Raw genomic sequence first — 20,333 nt, 5'->3', positions numbered from 1 at the left:
TATGACAGGAATCATCAGTGTTTGTGATACTACCTTATTCTCATATTTTGATTTTCATAATATAATTTTTCTTTTCTTAATTATACCTACATTTATTACCTATTATAGTTCAATTTTAGTCATTCTAATTTTATTTGTCTCTTTAATTTCAAAATGCACCAGTTAATGTTTTCCATTTTTTTGTCTGTATAAAGTATTGTATAAATCACTTACACAAACAAAATTAATGTTTTTAAAAACTAAAAAGACTAGAAACGAGCTAAATTTTTTTCCTAGAGAAAATGAACTAAATTTTGAAATACAAACAGATTTTTTCTAGAGAATACAAACAGATTTTACATATTAGTCCATTTTTTGCATCCATTTATTTATTTTTTAATCAAAGAGAATTAATATTAAATATGTAGATAGTATTTAACTATTTGTGTTCCTTTTTTTCTCGTAACGTGAGAAAAGGGCTGCATTCAAATCCACCGTACAATTTTGTGTTTTTTTTTTCTCTCTCATAAAATGAAAAAGAGCTGCATTCAAATCCATTGCAGTATTTGGAGAAACTTCTCAATAAAGATTTTTAGAAAAAAAATAAGAAGTAAAATTAAATTTATTTTTTATTATAGAATTAACTTATGCGCTAATTAATTTATAGAAACTTTCTTATATAACTTTTCCAAATTTTCTATTCGTTAATTTTAATGTTCAGATAAATTTATTTAATTTATTTTCGTAATTTTCTGTTTTAAAAGTTGTGAATTACTTTTGTACTGATTGGTTGTGGACGTGTTCAGGGACTCACCCGAGCACTTAAGCGTGGTAACCTGACTGGTGAGGTCTATAAGGGCAAAATACTTAGCTCGGTCCAAGATAATGGTAAGCCCGATAATATGTCAAGAAGTCAGCCCAAACAACGGGTAGTCAATATTAAAAAGATAATTAAAGTAAAAATAACAAAAGGAATAATTGAATTAGCTAGGCACAAATATTTTTATGTTTATTAACTCCTAAAGGGAGATCTGCGAATGCTATAAAATGGCCTCAAGACCTTGAACCAAGGTAAGTTTCAATCTGGCGATACTACTACACCCATACAAATACTCTATATTGAGATACTCATACTTATATGCTCTTATTGACTTGATCGTCAGAATCTTGTTAACAGATGGAACTGATCTCGCTAACTATCATTTAAATCTGTTGATAAAAAATATAATTGTTATTATTTATATTTGTTATCATATTATTTTGAAGATAACATAACTTATTATTATCATTTAAGTATGTAGTGATATCATAGTGAAGATAACATAAATGATTAATTATCATTTAAATATGTTGTGATATTATTCTGAAGATGACAAATATAATTGTTAGTATTTAAATCTGTTATCACATTATTCTGAAGATAACATTATTTAAGTTTGTTGTGATATCATTGTGAAGATAACAAATATAATTGTATTTGAATATGTTATCATGTTATTTTGAAGATAATATAAATGATTAATTATCATTTAAATTTGTTGTCATATTATTCAGAAGATAACAAATATAATTGTTATTATTTAAATTTGTTATCATATTATGATGAAGATAACATAAATGATTGTTACCATTTAAGTATGTTGTAATATTATTCTGAAGATAGGAAATGTAATTGTTATTATTTAAATATGTCATCATATTATTATGAAAATCACATGTATATTTAAATTTGTTATCATCTTATTCTTAAGATAACATAAATGATTATTATATTTTGAGTCTGTTATGATATTATTTTGAAGATAACAAATATAATTGTTATTATTTAAATTTGTTATCATATTATTATGAAAACCACGTATATATTTAAATTCGTTATCATGTTATCTTGCAGATAACATAAATGATTGTTATCTTTTAAGTTTGTTGTGATATTATTATTAAGATAAAACATATAATTATTATTATTTAAATATGTTAAAATATTATTATGAAAATCTCAGATATATGTAAATTTGTTATCGTGTTATTTTGAAGATAACATAAATGATTAATTATCATTTAAGTCTATTATGATATTATTATGAAGATAACAAATATAATTGTTATCATGATCTCTCACATGAGAGAAATTATTCTTGTACTAGATATAGAGTGTAGTAGTGTAAAAGTACATGTCTAGGAAAGTTCTAGTAAGGAAAGACTTGGTATTTAAGTGCGTCCATTGATGACCCACCTCTCTTCAGTTAAGAAATTTATTTATAGTGTGTTTTTAGACATTTTAACGTTTCCTTGTTTCCTTTGGCAACACTATTTTACCCCTAAAGGGGGTCTTTTGATGAGGTCACCCTAAAATATTTTTTTTGGAAATCTACACATGGTTACATTTACCCCGATTAGCCACACCCTAAGATGACCTAACTCCAAACAGTTACAGTTACTCCGATTAGTCGCACTCGTAAGATGACCTAACTCGGAACAGTTACTGTTACTCCGATTAGCCGCACTTGTAAGACGACCTAACTCGAAACAGATACAGTTACTCTGATTAGCCGCACCTGTAAGACGACCTAACTCGGAACAATTACAGTTACTCCGATTAGCCGCACCCGTAAGACGACCTAAATTGGAACAATTACAGTTACTCCGATTAGCCGGCCTAACTCGGAACAACTACAGTTACTCTGATTAGCCGCACCCATAAGACGGCCTAACTCAGAACAATTACAGTTACCTCGATTAGCTGAAACCATAAGACGGCCTAACTCGGAACAATTATAGTTACCCCGATTAGTCGCACCCATAAGACGGCCTAACTCAGAACAATTACAGTTATCCAGATTAGCCACACCCATAAGACGACCTAACTCAGAACAATTACAGTTACAACGATTAGCCGCACCCAAAAGACGACCTAACTTGGAGCAGTTACAATTACTCCGTTTAGCCGCACCCACAACATGGGCTAACTCGGAGTAGATACAGTTACTCTGATTAGCCACACTCTGAGGTCGGCCTAACTCGGAACAAATACAGTTACTTCGATTAGGCGCACCCTAAGGTCGGCCTAACTCAGAACAGATACAGTTACTCTGATTAGTCCCATCCTAAGGTCGTCCTAACTCAAAACAAATGCAATTACCCCGATTAGCCAAATCCTAAGGTCGGCGTAACTCGTAGCAAATACAGTTACTCCGATTAGCCGCACCCTAAGGTCGCCTAACTTAGAATAATTACAATTACTTTGATTAGCCGCACCCATAAGACGACCTAACTCGGAGTAGATACAGTTACTCTGATTAGCCACACCCTAAGGTCAGCTTAACTCAGAACAAATACAGTTACTCCGGTTAGCCACACCCTAAAGTAGGCCTAACTCAGAACATATGCAATTACTCCGATTAGTTGCACCGTAAGGTCGACCTAACTCATAATAGATTCAGTTACTCTGATTAGCCGAATCCTAAGGTCGGTGTAACTCGGAGCAAATACAGTTACTCCGATTAGACGCACCCTGAGGTCGACCTAACTCAGAAAAAATATAGTTACCCCGATTAGTCGCATCCTAAGGTCGACTTAACTCGGAACAATTACAGTTACTCTGATTAGCCGCACCCTAAGTCGGCCTAACTCGAAACAATTGCAGTTACCCCGATTAGCCGCACCATAAGCTTGGCTTAACTCGAAATAATTATAGTTACCCACTGATTAGCCAGACTGTAGGGTCAAACTAACTTGGGGATGAGCACCTTCTATGTATCGTTATAATCATCGCTCAGCCAAACCTGAGTTCGAACTACCCTAGTGATATCGATGCCAATATATCGCCTCAACAAAATCAAACACATATCAAGCTAACCAATGGTACAGGTTAAGTAATGCTAAAGCAACGAGCGATTCGGCTGACCCGGAAGGGGGCAACCCGATAACGACTCGACTTGCGACTAGGCATTGTTCTTTAAGCAGTTCTTTTTTGGCCCAGGGGTAAGCAGAGCTGTAGTCCATCTTTGGAGGCAAGTAAGGCATGAACAGAAATAAAATGTGAAGCACAGTTCAGAAAATGCATATATGATATAAGCTAATTGAAGAATGGTAACGTGCATTGTCCAATCAAAATCAATAGCAAACGATAACTACCACCACTCAAAAAGGTTTTGTTGGTGAAAGCATACCTTTTTTCGGTGATTCATAACGGGGCAAGGTGGCACAGTGGAAGGGAGAAAGAGTTTGTTTTTGCTTTGATAAATCTTGCGTAAATGGTGAAAGTACGGTTTCAAAGAGGGAAAGTTTTTTATTTTTCGAAAAGGGGAAGTTAAAACGACATGTTCTCCCTACTCTTGATGGCATGACATGTGTACACACCATAATCAGTATGGTGAAGACGTCCCTTCAAGAGGCGCTTCAAAAGTTGTGTACCAGCTACCCTTTAAGAAAAATATCTTGTCAAAGCAGGTGCAGGTAAGCCTCTTCACTTCGCCATGCTCGGCTTGAGGCTGGGGAGCTGTGTACTGGTCGAACGTGCTCGGGGTCCGACCCGAGCACTTAAGCATGATATCCTGGCTGGTTAGGTCTATAAGGGAAAAATAGTTAGCTCTACCTAAGATAATGGTAAGCTCAATGGTATATCAAGAAGTCGACCCAAACAACTGGCAGCCCATATTAAAAAAGATAATTAAAGTAAAAACAACAGAAGGAATAACCGAATTAGCTAGACACAGATATTACTCTGAGATTCAATGAAAATAAACAGTTAGAGATAATGTTCTACCTGCACCCCTAAAATAAAGGGGATATATTAACATAATATTTTTATGTTTATTAACTCCTGAAATAAGATATATGAATCTATAAAAGGGCCTCAAGACCCTAAATAAAGGTAAGTTTAAATTTGGTGATACTACACCCATAATTATACTCTATATTGAGATACTCATACTTATATGCTCTCGCTGACTTGATTGTCGGAGTCTTGTCAACAGATAGAGCTCCACTCACTATGAATTATTAACATCCCAAATTAGCAACAACAAAAAAGAAAATTCAGCCTGGAGTCCACCACCAAGGTCCGATCCAGGTCAGCCGATGAGAATAATTTTTTCTCTTAAAATAATGTTAAAGTAGTTCAAGCTACTTTTTTTTAGGAGGAATGGCTTTTTTAACTAACATTGAAAAGGAGGTTTTGAGGGATGACTGCGTCTTCCTGCACCTCCATATGTTACTGGACACCCCATTACTTTTATAACTCAAGAAATACCTTTACATAAAGAAGTTAAATGTTTAAAGTTATGATTGCGGAGGTTGTAGGCTATGTGTATTGTGTAATTTAGAGAATTTGGATTACACAATCTGAAATTAATTAAAAGGGTGGGATAACTTTTGGATTGGACAATCCCGAATTCATAACCAAAATCGAAAGGAGGACATTCTGGATTAGGTAATTCGTAAGACAAAGATATATTCTGGATTACATGATATATTTTGTATCGGTCGGTACCAGACGACACTGAATGGGACATAGTCACCAGCCGACCGAGTGAATGAGCACCTAAAGTCTCGCATTAAGTGAGTGTAATTGTCGTTACAATAGCATTTAATGAGCCATAATTATATCTGAAACATGTGGGAAACATCTCCGCAAAATCAGTTAAATACTAATTAACTGAAAGACGTTGCAAGTATTCCTAAATACCAATATACCTCCCCATTAATTAGGGACCACGATGCATATCAGTTAACTGATATCCAACTCATCACAGTGAAAGACCATAACTAACACTATAAATAGAACCTCCGCAAAGGTGTAAGATACGTTTTTCATTATGCAAGAATACATCCAAAATACCAGTACTGACTTGAGCGTTGGAGTACAATCGCATGTACCCCCACCCGCCTGAGTCCAAAAAGGAAAGAAGGAAGCTTGAAGATAGTCAACATACAACCAATTGATACCGATACGTCACCAAATTGTGTTACCTGGGTGCCCCCTCTCCTTCTACACAAGTAGGTATTTAGAAGTAATTTTTTTTATACAAAATACATTCCAAATTACACAAATCAGAACCTAATACCAGATTTGGAAGTAATTTTTCAACAAAATATATTCTAGATTACATAAATTACAAGTTAATACTGGACCCTGAAGTACCTTTCAGTTTATATAATCCTAAATATATATTTTTGAAGAATTACTTTTGGTTTGTGCAAACCAGACAAACAATTTTGGATTACAAAATGGTTTCCCACATATAATCTAGAAGGTTTACAAAATACGAAAAATAAAACGACAAAAGACACAATGACAAACCAGTAAACAAGAACAGTAATATATAACTCAAAAATTAATATTTTTCACACATAGAACCACCAAAAAAATCTTCAATAAGCTCAAATGGATGTGGGTTGCTTGGGGCTGCGCCGCTCAGAAAACTAGAAAGAATGAAGAAGGTGAAAATTTGTCTAGGATTCCAGGGTTTTATTTTTCATTGAAGGAAAAAATTGTATTTTCAAATTTATCATGGGGTGCACAAGAACATGTGGAGGTGCAGGAAGAAACAGGGATACGCTAAAGTCCAATAAGACGCGCAGAAGAAAATTTAGAGAACTGCTATTTGTCACAAAAATTGATTTGTTCAAACTATACAAATTGATGTGTCAATGATTGTTAGAAATTGAAGGTCAAGAAATACACTCTCCTATCTTAGACGTAAGAAAAACCTTTTTACGCTAATTAATAAACTTAATTAACACTTAATTTTATAATTCTATTTGAAAATATCTTTCCTTAAATTATCATATGTTGAAACTCGTTATGAAATTAAAAATATTAAAAATTCAATCTTAAACTAAATACAAATTATTTTAACAATACTATCATTAAATAAAGTAAAATTGGTTAAAATTTGTTGATATTTTAGAGCAGCATACATGATTTTTTTGGTTTATGTTGAGAAAGTATAAAGATTGGCAAATCACAAACATTTGTCTTAATATTATTAATACATACATGTATATAGCACATATATTGTTCCTAGAATTATTCCCATTCATTATTAATTAATGTTTTTTACTTAACTCATTTTTATTCAAAATTTTGCATGCTTTACTGATAAAATCAATTACTGTATTGTTTGTTTGTGGTTTATGTGAAGGAGACTGAAAAGAAAAATAAAGCGCCCATAAAGTTCATAATTCTTAGTTTTTTCCTTGTTAGATAAACTCTTTCATTAATAATAACGAAAATACACAATTATGTCCTCGGAAAATAATAACGAAAATAACGAAAATACACAATTAGGTAAGTATATATATATATATATATATATATATATATATATATATATAAAAGTCAAAGTGAATCACATCAGGGCTTCCAAGTATACCTCCGAAACTCTTTTGGGTGGATTTAGTATTTTCCAATGACTTTCTGACACCAGCATGTGCATATAGTTTATGAAGATATAACATTTAGAAGCATTGTTCAAAAATAACTTTTGTCTTTAACCTTGTACTTGTGTTTAACCTTAATCTTTGATTATGCTCAATAACTATATAACCCCTCTGAATGATCAGAAAACTATTATAACTATAATTTAGTTGGTACGTGTAGAATCATAAAATCCTTTAATTCTATTGTCAGTTGGGGAAGAGTTAAACATCACACTGGGAAAGAATTGAACATAAATAGAACAGTAGGTCTGCATAGTTCTTCAATGAACATTTTATAGTACTCAAAGCCAGAAAAAAAAGTGTTACAATAAGTTCATCTTATTAGGCTGATAAAAGAAAAGTCTTGCATTACATGAAATCACACCAGAATTAGAAGGCTGAAATAATTGCTTTCTTCTGGGTTTATGTGCAAACAAAACCTTCTGGCTATGCTATTGTTACCTTGTTAGTTGCACTAGTCCCCCCCTATAACATTATACATTTTGATTTGTACAGTTGTTGCTGAGTTAGTTATCAGCTTCAAATTGCTATCTATGATTCAAAATTGAATATAGATAACCCCTACAAGAGCTTCACATTCTTCCTTTTGATTCTAAAACTTCTCTTGCCATTTACACTTAGTCACATTCCGTATTTATATGTCTAGATTATGACCAATGCAGTTGTGATGACCTCTATTTGTGATGCTTCAGTGTGGTTCCTAAAACATGTTCAAGGGTCTTATATGGCCTACCAAACAAGCTCCAAGGGGGTTTTCTTTTATGGTATAATGCTGCTGTCTGGAGAGGTGTTCTCTGGTTTTTGTCATGAAGAGGTAGGGTGCTTTCAAACCAGATTGTCTCTGGATTACTTGAATGATATCTGGAGCGGCTGTCTATAGTGTTAAATTATATCAGATGATTTTCATATCCGAAGGGGCTGAACTACCTTTGTTTGGAGCCTTGTTCACATCTGATGCGCAGCCAATGCTGGGTGCTGGTTTTTGTATGGTGGAGCTGCTGCTTGGCTGCAGGTGAAGATCGTTGGGTTACAGCAAGGGGCCATCAAAAGTAGATGCAGGGTAGATTCTCATCATATGCTATTAATTCTTTGTTGATAGAAAATGACCAATACAGTTGCTTCAGAGGGATGTTATTGTTCCCACTCACATTGGATCAGGATTGGGTCCAAACAGTCTGATCCTTCAAGAACAAGCATATAGCTGTACAATCATCAACCTTGGAACCATATTTACGTCTCCAAGCTTTAATTGCATGGTTCACTAACAAATTAGCTGCCATGGACCTTTTTGGTGCTGAAGCAACTATGTTTATCACTTCACTGTTTGTTAGCACATCCCATACCTGTAAGAAAGAAAATTTAGACCTTTTTGATTGAGATAAATTTGGGGAAATAATTGGTTGTGGAACTAAACATGCATGTGTGGAAACTGAGTAGTTTAATTCATTTTCCCTTGATTATTTATTTTCTTGCACTATTTGATCAAATGATTGAGATATTGATATGAAAATGCGTACCCCATCAGAAGCCAAAACCACAAACTCATCCTGCTCGGTGAGTTTTCTGTATGATACATCGGGAACTGCGATGAGACCGTAATCTTTTAGGCAAAAGTTTCCGAAGGCTCTTGCCATAGCGAGTCCAGGGCGAGCCCCTTGTGGCCTCCATATTCTCTTTACACTTGGTTGTTCTTTTAAAGAAAAAATACTACCTCCGCAATTGATGATTCTTAAAGCTTCACCTGATAGTGACATTGAAGAAGAAAAGCAAGTTAGACATAGGAACATTTGGAAGAGTGCCTTATGAAAATAACTTGTTTTAGCTTATTTCACTAAGTTATACAATCAAGTTATAAATAAGCTCTCATTTGATTTGACAAGTTCTCAATGAAATAAGCTTTTAACTAAACCAATTAACCAATCCAAGAGGTTTTAAGATTAGAAACTAAGATTAACAGTTAATACCAAGACTTACTTGGAATATTTGGGGTCAAGTCAACAGTAAGTTGAACAGGAACAAGATGGTTGTCATGTGCTCTTCTGCAAAGAACTGCACGAGAATCCCCCAAATTGCCAATTATTAATTGGTCACCCTGAAATTTAAAGGGTGGAAAGAATGTGGTTAATTATAACATCCTTGCAAAGGCAACATTTGACAAGGAGATAATGGTCTAATTGTACCTGTTTGATAACAGTTACAGCAGTGCTACCGCCACCAAATCCTTTAGAGTCTATGTTCTTAATAAGCTCTTCATCCATTTCATTGAAGCACCTCGTAAAGCTTCCCTCCCATGAAGAAAAGGACATGTTTTGGTCATCCTCAACATAGACATTACTATGACTACTTCCATCTGTATCATTAGTATGTTTGACAACCTTTTGTTGTGACTGTTTAATTGATGCTGAGAGTTTTGAGGGTAGTTTTTCACGTAAAGACCGTGCAAACTTGTGTCCTAGAGGACCATGACCGTCAAACACGCCACAAAAGATCGTGTCCTTTTTTCCAGTGAAGTCCTGATAACGTATCACATTAAACATTAATCCAAGCCATGAATTCATTCACTAAGAACCATTATGTTTCAATTAATCAAAATCATAAGATAAATTCACTGTTCAATCATATAGTAAAAGATGCCAATGAATGCTACAAACCAAACATAGAGCTTTGCGTTTTAATAATTAATTACTTACAAATATTATAGTTCCTATATTAACCATTTTTCTAATTTTTACTTTTTAATCTTTATATATTATTTTGATCGTTTGTCTTTTGTTTTACGGATTAAAAGAAATTAAACTGTATATTTGTAAGAACTAAAATCAGCATTTTTTAATATAAAGTTTTGAAATAAAACTGTTTATAAATAGACTTAAAATTTTTCTATACTTTGACAAATAGCAAACACGGTAATAAAATGAAACAAAAGCCAAGCTAAAAAAAGAAAACTATGATTGAGGGGAGAGAAACCATATATGTGAAGAACTCAATGATTTGAAAACCATCATAAGTTAATTTTATATCTACAATTTCACCTTGTAAAATGTAATTACCAACCTTAAGGACTCTAAAGAAAACAATTCCAGCAAGATTGATTGAAAAGAAAATATAAAATGAAGCCAAATTGCAGACATAAACATGAATAATCTTACCTTCCAAACAGTCAATGCATCTTGATTAACTTCTTTTGAACCCTTTTGGCTGAACATGGATACAAACTCAGAGGACCCTCTTAACATGACCCCTGCCCCACCATGTTTACATGCACCATAATCAATGTAATGCTTACATGAACATTCCAAATCATATACCTTGTCTACAAATGAACCAGAGCAACTGCAACACCCTCCCATAATAATATATCTCAGATGCACAACAACAATTTCCAAAATATAAAGAGTGCCACAGATTTGCAGAGAAAACAAGTGAAGGAAAGTTGCATGCAAGGAAGGTTGTTTTCGTTTTCTTTAGAACAAAGGATGAAAAAAAAACTTGTTGGTGTTTTGCCTTTTATCCTTAGTAGTTTATCTGTAAATTTTGTATTAAGTTGTCACAACGAACTTAATTTGGATTATGAGTTGATTACTTGAACTGTCTCAATTCTAATTTAGAACGACATCATCTTAATCTATCCATTCTATTGTCTTTATTTGTGGATAATATGGATTTGAAAGATAATTTGACAACTATATTTAGTTGTTTAGTTGTTTTTGTGAGTAAGGTTACATATCCGAACTGACTAGTAACGAAAGAAAACATTTTCTTTCATTTACGAGTTACAACTACTAAGTAAACTCCTGTGATGCATAATTTGTTTTATAAAGGAGAAAATAGTATTTTTTTATGATTTTTTGTGTTATATGAAAAAAGTTTTCTACCCAGTTTAATAATATTTACTATATTAATCAATCATGCTTATTTTTTTTATAAAATAAATATTTTTAGTAATTAATTCAACTCGAACTATTATCAAGTTTCAAAAATTATGATATTTTAAAAAATTCATTATTTAAAGAAGTTAGTTATAATAACTTTTAAATAATTAAAACCAGTATAACTGAATTTAATTATTTATTTCTGACTACTTTAACCCAAAATCCTTGTAATTTTTTCTTTTCTGATAATATTTTAATAAATAAGCTAATATAATTTTGATAAACATCTTTAACAAAATATTAATAACATAATAAATGTAAAATAATAACTGTACATTTTTTATTGAGAATTTTAATTACAAATATTCCAATCTAAAATGCATGTATTATTAACAATAAATATAAATGTAATTTAAAATTTTAAAATTTGAAGTACATTATTTATCAAAATTATATTTTCTAATCTCACAGGGCGTCTATGCTCGGGTAGACATACTTACGTCGAGTTAGATCATATCACGTACATCAACACTAATCAATCAAAACTAATGCTCCATCTTTTGAGAACAAATTTATCATTAGATGACCTCGTTGAAAAACTCATTTAAGGGAAAAAGAGCATCACCTTAAACAACATATTGTTCAAAAGAAAAGCATAAAAAACTAAATATTTTAACTAAAGTAAAACTTGAGATTCGCCACGTTCCACCTTCGTGGGATGACTCCTCCTTTCAAAGTCTCCAGCTTATACACCCCATTTCCGAGTACCTCAACTACATGGAACGCGTATCATTAGAATTTATAAATAAATTTCCAAAAGATAAAAGAAAAACAACAGCTGCAATTTTTAGGATGTTTAAATTATATAGTAGATTTTATTCCTAATATTATAATAATTTGTGTCCCTTTATATGCAAGATTAAGAAAAAACCTTCCATCCTATAATGATGATATGACCAAAGACAAAAAGCAAATAAAAGAAATAATTAAAAACTACCTTGTTTAGGAATATCTGATCCCGAAGCCTTTCTTATTGTAGAAACAGATGCCTCTAATTTAGGACCTGGGAAACAAAAGCTTTCAGAAAAATCAAAAGAGCAAGTAGTTAATAGTTTCAATAGTTGTGTTTACAAAAATTTCAAGATGATTTATTTAATAAAAAAATTAATTTATACTGATTATAAAGCATCTCAAAGTGTTTTAAAATAAAGATGTTCAAAATTTGGTTTCTAAACATATTTTCGCAAGATGGCAAACTTTATTATCCTTTTTTGATTTTGAAATAGAACATATTAAAGGGAAATATAATTCTTTGCCAAATTTTTTAACCAGAGAAGTTTTACAGGCTTCAATATGAGTGTCAAGCCAACTGGGAAATATGATTATAGTCCCCCACTAGGATCAAATAAAGCATCTAATTCAATGAATAAAGCTCCCACTGGGATCAAATAAAGCATCTAATAAATAAAGCTCAATATATGGTTCCCCTCGTAGATTAAATAAAAGTTTCTTCATCAATATCATTAAGATCATCCTGTTCATTATCTTTAAGGCCATCAGCACCATCAAACTAACCTCTACTTTGGCATACATCATAAAAACTCCTCAATCATCAAAACTCTTAATACGTTCAAATAGATTCACCCCACTATACTATCAAAATGTATTAATAAGCCCAAAAGATTTTACTAGGAAAACTCCTGTTCCAGCAGGTTTCCCAAGATTAATACCCTCAGATGAATATTTAGAGAAATCCAAAAGTATGCCAATACTAATATTAGAAAAAACATGGATAACTCCAGACCCAAGACAAATAGCTGAAACCTACTTTCCCAAGACTTCCATTATTTGCCAATAGATATATGCAAAACCAAAACCTTCTGAGTTCATATTGGTGGGTACATAATTCATAGAAGTATCTCATAATAGGAATGGTGAAGGAAATATCCAGTTTTCCAAAATAAAAATTCTTCAAGTTCTGACCCCCCAAGAGTGGAACCAACCTCTCCACAATTAATAAAAAAAATCGTTTTCACGGGTGTTTGATCTACAACAATATAGTTATTATGATTAAATGGATGCATGGACCAATATATTATATATTTTTTAAGTCGGAAAAGCATTTGTGGTTTATTTGATTCAAAATGGAATATCTTTGAAGATTCCAAGATGGTTTATAAAAAGGTTTGTTAATTTTTGAATATTAGCTTCAATATTTTCCATAGAAATAAATGAAGTGCATTCGTATTTTAGACAAAATTCTACATTTGTACCTGGATATAGACTTATATCTTTTATAGCCTCTCAAGCTATTACTTGGATATTAGCCTGGGATAATATTTTAGAACAACTATATGAAGGAGTATAAATAAAAAATGTTGTCAAGAAAGATAAAGATCAAATGGTGGAGAAAATTCAACAATAAATTAGTGTGCAAGAACAAGATCCAAGAATAGTTAAAGAATAATTCAGGGAGAAAAGATAGACCTACACTCAAACAAGACACATTATTCTTAGCAGAGAAACAACAACTAATGGTAACCTTAGCATTAACAACATAAAAAAAAGAGTTTGAAAGAGCTCTTCAAAAAGCTACTTCTTCAAAAGGCTCAAACAAAGCCAATACATCCAGTCTTTATCTCTGCAATGAAGACATGTATTATTGAAGACTCCATTAATCGTAGTATGCCAAGACATTGTCTACCATCAAGAAAAAGTAAAAAGAATCAAAACAATAACTGAAGCATATGTCAATATTTGACAAGACAAGAGCCAAAACAATATGTAAAATTATTTGTCACAAGTATTGTAATATGTCTACATAAATGAAGCTCTTAAGACAGAGTTCACTAGAAGCTTGTTGTAAGAAACTCTTATAAAATCTATTTTCGTCTTGAGCAAGTATCTTCCATGGTTTTTGTAAGTCTTTTTCCTATTTCAATCTTTTTTCAGAACTTTGATTCAATATTTCTTATGAATGTTTTCAGTTCAACACCTTTATGGTCTATGATGATTTTTAATGTTATGATCCTGCCTTGTATTGGGTATAGAGCCAGAAAAGCTATGATGATTCTATATTTAGTTTTCTTTGAAGGAGAAGTAATACCAAGAAAATAGCAAAAATGAATATCTAATATAAATTATCTAACGCTAAAATATGTAAGAGTACAATATGTTATAATACTTCTTTTGTATTATTAAAAGATATGAATACCATAATAATTCTAGGAACTCCCCTTTTAATATTATTATTATTATTATGATTATTATTATTATTTTGGATTATATGATTTGTCACTATAATGTTGTATTGGTTATCCGGATGTACACTGATAGATTGAAAGGTGATTAATTGTGAATGTTTATTCCAAAGTTGTTTAACCAAACCCATCCCTATGCTGTCTTCGTTTCAACTTCACCGTTTCATATTGGTTCAGCATATCTATTTTTCTCCTAAATTGATAATAACAATATTCTATTATAAGACTCAGAAGTGCCCTCTGTAAACTTAATAATATGCCCAAAAACATATTATGTATGCTCTTCACGTGTAAATACGCAGAGATATATTGTTTATTGCAGCAGTCTGTTGTATGAGCTATGAAATAATGTGTTAAACCACCAGTAGTACATTAATGTATTTCTAAGTTGAAGTAAAATAGACACATTTCATACGTGAGATTCTTCTCCATCCTTCAAACGCAAACATAATATATAGTAATTTTTAACTGTCTTTTGAGGACATTATGAAACCCTTCCACAATGATGAAACCACAACCTCCACATGCTGGATATAGTTTCATACATTCATCCTTCCATCAAAAACAAACTGCAGAATCTTGGCACTCACCACACACAAACTGCAAAGAATAGGAAAAAGACCAGTATTCATTTCTGCAGTAAGCACGTTTCAATTAAAATGACACGAATACTCAATAAAATATATACACAAAATGTTAGGCTTGGTTAACACTTACAATTCCAGTCCAGTGTCAAACCGAACAATTACGCCAATTCAAGACGTTTAATTGAATGCAATAACTTGGTTAGATGTTGATGATGTAACTGAAAGAAGGAGAATTACTTTAAATCCATTTACCGTCTATCTTTATCCCACGGACATGACACATTTTAGCCCAAATTTCACGCCCATTAATGTGTCATCGCTTTTGCAGCAAGGGACATTCCTTTATGCTTAATTTTATTAGAGAGACCGGCAGCCTTTCTCCCCCGATATTCTCCAGCTTTTCACAATTTTCAATGTGCAATTTTTGCAGGGATGTGAGATGGAGAAGGCCCTTGCAGTTCAACGTCTCCAGACTTGAGAAGTTATAGAGACGCAGAGACTTAAGGGAGGGAGGCAGCAATCCCTCCTTTGGGAAGGACTTGATGCTATCACATGGACCGTTGACAATGACAGTAGTAACCATGTCCATAGACACCCATGCTTGACGGCTCACTAGTTTCTCACAATTACTGATAACAACTCTTCTCAAGTTAGGTGCCATACTCCCTCCTGGAAATGTCTCAATCTGTTGGCAGTTTGATATCTCAAGATATTCCATCATTGGGAGAAGAGTAGACATCTGATCGGGCAATGACTTCAACTTCTCACAGTTACAAACAATGAAACGAGTCAAATTGGGCGCAGACAATCCTCCCGGGAACGATACAAAGTTGGGACAGAAGCTAATATCAATAGAATTGAGTCTCTTAAACGACTCTGACCCTACGACCAAAAGAGATTTCATACTTTCACAGTTGATGATTTTAAGACTTACAAGATTTGGAAAGGTAACCAGTGGAAGAGACGTGAGTGAATCACAACTATTCTTTATTGACAGTGATTCCAGTAATTCGTGTTTGTGTTGCATGGGGAACTTCAGTTTCTTTAAACCACTGATATACAGACTTTTCAGCGACGCAGGAAGACGATCACCTGGAAACGATACGGCTGACGAACAATTCCTTAATGTTAAAGATTGGAGGCAAGTAGGCTGGATGTTAGCGATGGCCTCCATCATGGACTCTACCATTGGGTTTCCTTCTATGTCTATATGTTCCACAAAAAGAAGAAGCACATGAAACCCTACTTTGTTGCTTTTAGTCTCTAACGTTGGAAGAGTGGGAGCCCTTGGGACGGTAGAGACAAGAAGCTCGCAATTTGTAATCTTGAGTGTTTTCAGAGCAGGAAGGTGATTTGGCAAATCTCCCATTAATTTGGGGCAGTTCTTTATATGAAGATCCTTAAGCACAGGAAAAGCTTCTGAATCGATGGAACTCCACACCTCCCAACAAGGCATATCATAAATGTATAAAGATTGAAGGGAGGGAAAGGGCTTAACAGATGAACAATCTTCCTTCTTATAAAAGCCTGCATCAATAGTCTTCACCGAATTCATGTCTGAAATACGGAGGTCCTTGAGAGACGGTAGTTGCCCAAGTGAAGGAAGCATGCAACAGTTGTTATAATTTTTTAAATACAGATATGTTATATTTTGGTAGGAAAAACTTTCCACCCATTCAGGAAATCTGGTTCCTTTATAACCGCATATTGACAGCGATTTCAGGTCTTGGTGAGGTTGTAACCTGCTCAGTATTTCTAATTCAATTTTGAAGTCGATGCTATTGTCGTTACCCATAGACCATTCCAAGGATAGATCATTGATGTGCTTCTTATCCATTATCCTGGCCTCTGATGCTTCTTCACCTTTTGTTACATTCTCTAACTTCTTAACAGAAAACCAGCCATGGAGATTTGGAAGTCCTCCCAGTTCTTTGATGCTATTCTCTTTATGGTTGCCCACAATATAGAAGTCCAACCTCTGTAATTGATTTAGTTTCCCCATTCTTTTAGGCATCTCTTTTATGGAAGTCTGAAGAATTTTAAGATGACGCAAGTTTGCAAGATTTTGCATGGCACTAGGCAACTTAGTCAGATTGAAGCACCAACTCAACTTCAAAGTCTGTAGATTATACAAGTTACACAATGACTCCGGTAGTGTTTTAATACTTGTATGAGAGAGATTTAAATAACGCAAATGGATCAATTCACCTGTTGAATCAGGCAGAGCAAGCTGACTTCGGAAACCACAAAATGATAAAACTCTCAAGTACTTAAACTTCGACACTATAATAAGTGGTGCCTTTTCGTTGTTGAACTGAGAATCTTCACAATAGATCGGCAAGAAAGTTCTTGGAAACTTTACTGTGTCGAAAACTTTGATATCCGAGACTGGATCACGGAATCTTGTAAACGACAAATGACGAGTCTTTCTATCAACTTTGGTTTCTTTTCCAAGTTCATCTGCTCTGAAATAGAATTCTCCGCCAAGGAATGTTGCTAGATCATGCATCAGGTCATGCATTACAAAATAATCACCAAAAGATTGAAAAAACAATCTCGAAACCAAATCATCAAAATACTCCTGACCAACTTGTTCTAATGTCTTTCCTTTTTTTGATTCTTTTACAAGATCTTCAGCCATCCACAACAGTATCAGATCATCTTTTCTAAATTCATAATCCTTGGGATACAGTGAGCAATATACAAAACACCGTTTTAAATGTGGAGGGAGATGATTATAACTAATCCTGAGTGCTGGAATAATTTTACACTGACTTTCAGGAAGTTCCCAAATGTCACTTTCAAGTACGTTATTCCAATCCCTAATAGCGTGTTTTCTTCTCAACATTCCTCCAAGTGACTGTGCAGCTAAAGGCAACCCATTACACTTTTTAACAATCTCCTTTCCAATCTTTTCTAGAGTTCCTCTATTCTCACTGCCTTCTGGGGAAGGAAAGGCATGGTTTGCAAACACCAACCAACAATCTTCATTTGACAATGTGTTTAGATGATATACTTTAACAGCTTGAAAAGGGATTACAGCCGCTACATTTTCATTGCGGGTTGTCACCAGAACTTTACTCCCCCTAATCCCACTTAGAAATGGTTTTGTAAGACTACTCCAATTCTCAGAATCCTCTATCCAAACATCATCCAAGACAATGAGGAATCTCTTACCTTTCAGTTTGTCCATCAAGTAAAGTTGAAGGGCATTTAGATCACTCAATTTACAAGGCTTTTGGGTAATTTCTTCTATCATAGTTTTTGTGACCTTCACAATATCAAAGATATCAGAAACACAAACCCATGACTTTAAATCAAATATCTGCTGCTTCAATTTGCCATCGTTGTACACAGATCGGGCCAAAGTGGTTTTTCCAACCCCGCCCATGCCTACAATAGGGATCACCGACACTTGTTCACCATCACTGTCCTCTAACACCATTTTCATTATGGCCTCCTTGTCTTTATCCCTACCGTACATACCATATCCATCTTCCAGAGATGTTGGCTGAGCTTTCCATGGCTGGTGTCTCTCCACTGGAATGTCCTTCAAATCAAGACTCTCCTTTTGTTTTAAAATGTCATCTAATCTTTCAACTATGTCTTCCAACTTATTAATTCTAAGAATCTTCTTCCTTTTGAAACGGTGAGAAAAGGAATTGCTTACCTCCTGGTGAGTAGCAGCTTTAGTAGAAACTTCATCAAGTAAGTCGTCAACCTGGTAGACAACATCTCTGAGAACATCGAGCCACTTTTTGACATTGGAGTCTGAGATTTGTCGATTCTCAGCATCAGCAAGCATAACTCTTACAACTATCAGCTGGTTCTCCACCTTTTGAAGCAACTTGTCAGGCTTCTTTCCACGGATCAAGTTGACAAGCTCAGGGGAAGCTAGTCTTTCAAAAAGTACGTCAAGGAAAGCAGAGAGAAGTGCACCACCTACCACGGCTAAAGCCATGATCTCATGAACAAACAAAAAAGCAAATACAAGAGTTTTTTGTGAGCAGATTTGGGCTTTCTATTCTCCGTCAGTAGCTGCCATCAAAATAAGCCGTTGACTATGTATTTATAATTTTGATGGTTGAGATTAAAGATTCCTAGTTAAAAAGTCTACTGGTATGTCCTTTTCAAGGTTCATGGTCGGATGCTTTTTGAAAATTCAGCATAGATATATTAATTAAAAATTCAATGAATGAGAATCAAGACATCATCAGTAAAGTATGGTTGATGATGTAATACATGTGGTCATAGTTGACTAAAGATCTGAGAGGCAGCAATTAAATCTGATATGGGAAAAACAGAACTTACATAATTCATGTTCAAATCAAGCATCCATTATCTCTTTTGAGTGATTTCGCAATAGTGTGCCCATTTGCTTTAAGATATCATCTTGCACGGTCCTTGTGGAGGTAATCAGTCTAAAAGATAAATTGTAATGTATAAAAATTTATTTAACCACATTATGACTTTGTATGAGTTGTATTATGCTTTCTGGGACGGCTTTTGAGTTTTTTCAAATTCGACATTAGATTTATGGTTTATCATTTCTAGCAATTAATTTCAAGGACTTAATTTAGCTGTAAAAATGCTTTGTACAATTTTCACTTTCTTATTATTTTTTATTCATCATTTTATTGATTAATGTGAGCGTTAAATTTTCTTCAAGTGAAATGAAAGGGCAGGAAGTTATTTACTTATTTTGAAGGAACAAATGTCATGAGTTTCTTTCAAGATTTGGTATTCTGAATTCTTCCAGTAATATTTGATCATATCATCTTTGTACTGATAGAAGAGAAGCATCCAAATTAAGTAAAATTTTGTGACAACTTCAGTATGTTGTTCATCTCCAGTAAAAAGTCACATCCAAATTTGCAATGATAAATGATAAAAGCCAGGATGTCAGTGCTGAAAAAAATCTGAATGAACTGTGAATACCCCAACAGACAAGTAAATAAGATACACATGGATATTTAAAATTTCTTATAAAATCAAAGTTGGAAGCATTGTGAGTGGAAGAAACTTACCTAAAGAGACATGATGAGAAATGAAAGATTGGAAAAACCAGGATTGTCATTACTCTTGAATGGTGGATACAAAATGAATAAAAGTTAGCGCTCCTGAACATACAAACAGATGAAGCTCGTATCAGTAAAAGCAGAGAAAAACCATAAATAAACAGTGTTAAG

The 20,333-nt window shown here is 33.6% G+C and overlaps 2 protein-coding genes across 2 annotated transcripts; both read right to left on the bottom strand.

Annotated features, from left to right (window-relative positions):
- Positions 1–8,579: 8,579 nt before the first annotated feature.
- On the bottom strand, positions 8,580–10,775 carry LOC137814471 (putative protein phosphatase 2C 74). The gene is made up of 5 exons (XM_068617243.1): positions 10,575–10,775; positions 9,606–9,938; positions 9,400–9,517; positions 8,943–9,166; positions 8,580–8,768 (listed from the first exon to the last, which is right to left on the bottom strand). Exons 1-5 carry the CDS (start codon positions 10,773–10,775, stop codon positions 8,580–8,582), a joined length of 1,065 nt encoding a protein of 354 aa, XP_068473344.1.
- Positions 10,776–14,864: 4,089 nt separating this feature from the next.
- On the bottom strand, positions 14,865–19,223 carry LOC137819463 (putative disease resistance RPP13-like protein 1). Its single transcript, XM_068623319.2, has 2 exons — positions 15,275–19,223; positions 14,865–15,157 (listed from the first exon to the last, which is right to left on the bottom strand). Exon 1 carries the CDS (start codon positions 19,103–19,105, stop codon positions 15,458–15,460), a length of 3,648 nt encoding a protein of 1,215 aa, XP_068479420.1. The 5' UTR covers positions 19,106–19,223; the 3' UTR covers positions 14,865–15,157; positions 15,275–15,457.
- Positions 19,224–20,333: the final 1,110 nt, after the last annotated feature.

This window comes from Phaseolus vulgaris, chromosome 10, assembly GCF_051622355.1.
Source record: "Phaseolus vulgaris cultivar YP4 chromosome 10, ASM5162235v1, whole genome shotgun sequence".
NCBI classification, from domain to species: domain Eukaryota; kingdom Viridiplantae; phylum Streptophyta; class Magnoliopsida; order Fabales; family Fabaceae; genus Phaseolus; species Phaseolus vulgaris.
This window is presented reverse-complemented; position numbering and strand designations above follow the sequence as displayed.

Bases quoted from the DNA above. Each gene is read 5' to 3' on its own strand.
- LOC137814471 (XM_068617243.1), bottom strand. From the start codon at position 10,775: ATGGGAGGGTGTTGCAGTTGCTCTGGTTCATTTGTAGACAAGGTATAT. The intron at 9,167-9,399 runs GTAAGTCTTGGT...TGTCACTATCAG, and splicing joins CTTGACCCCAAATATTCCAA to GTGAAGCTTTAAGAATCATC. The intron at 8,769-8,942 runs GTACGCATTTTC...TCTTTCTTACAG, and splicing joins TGGTTTTGGCTTCTGATGGG to GTATGGGATGTGCTAACAAA.
- LOC137819463 (XM_068623319.2), bottom strand. From the start codon at position 19,105: ATGGCTTTAGCCGTGGTAGGTGGTGCACTTCTCTCTGCTTTCCTTGAC.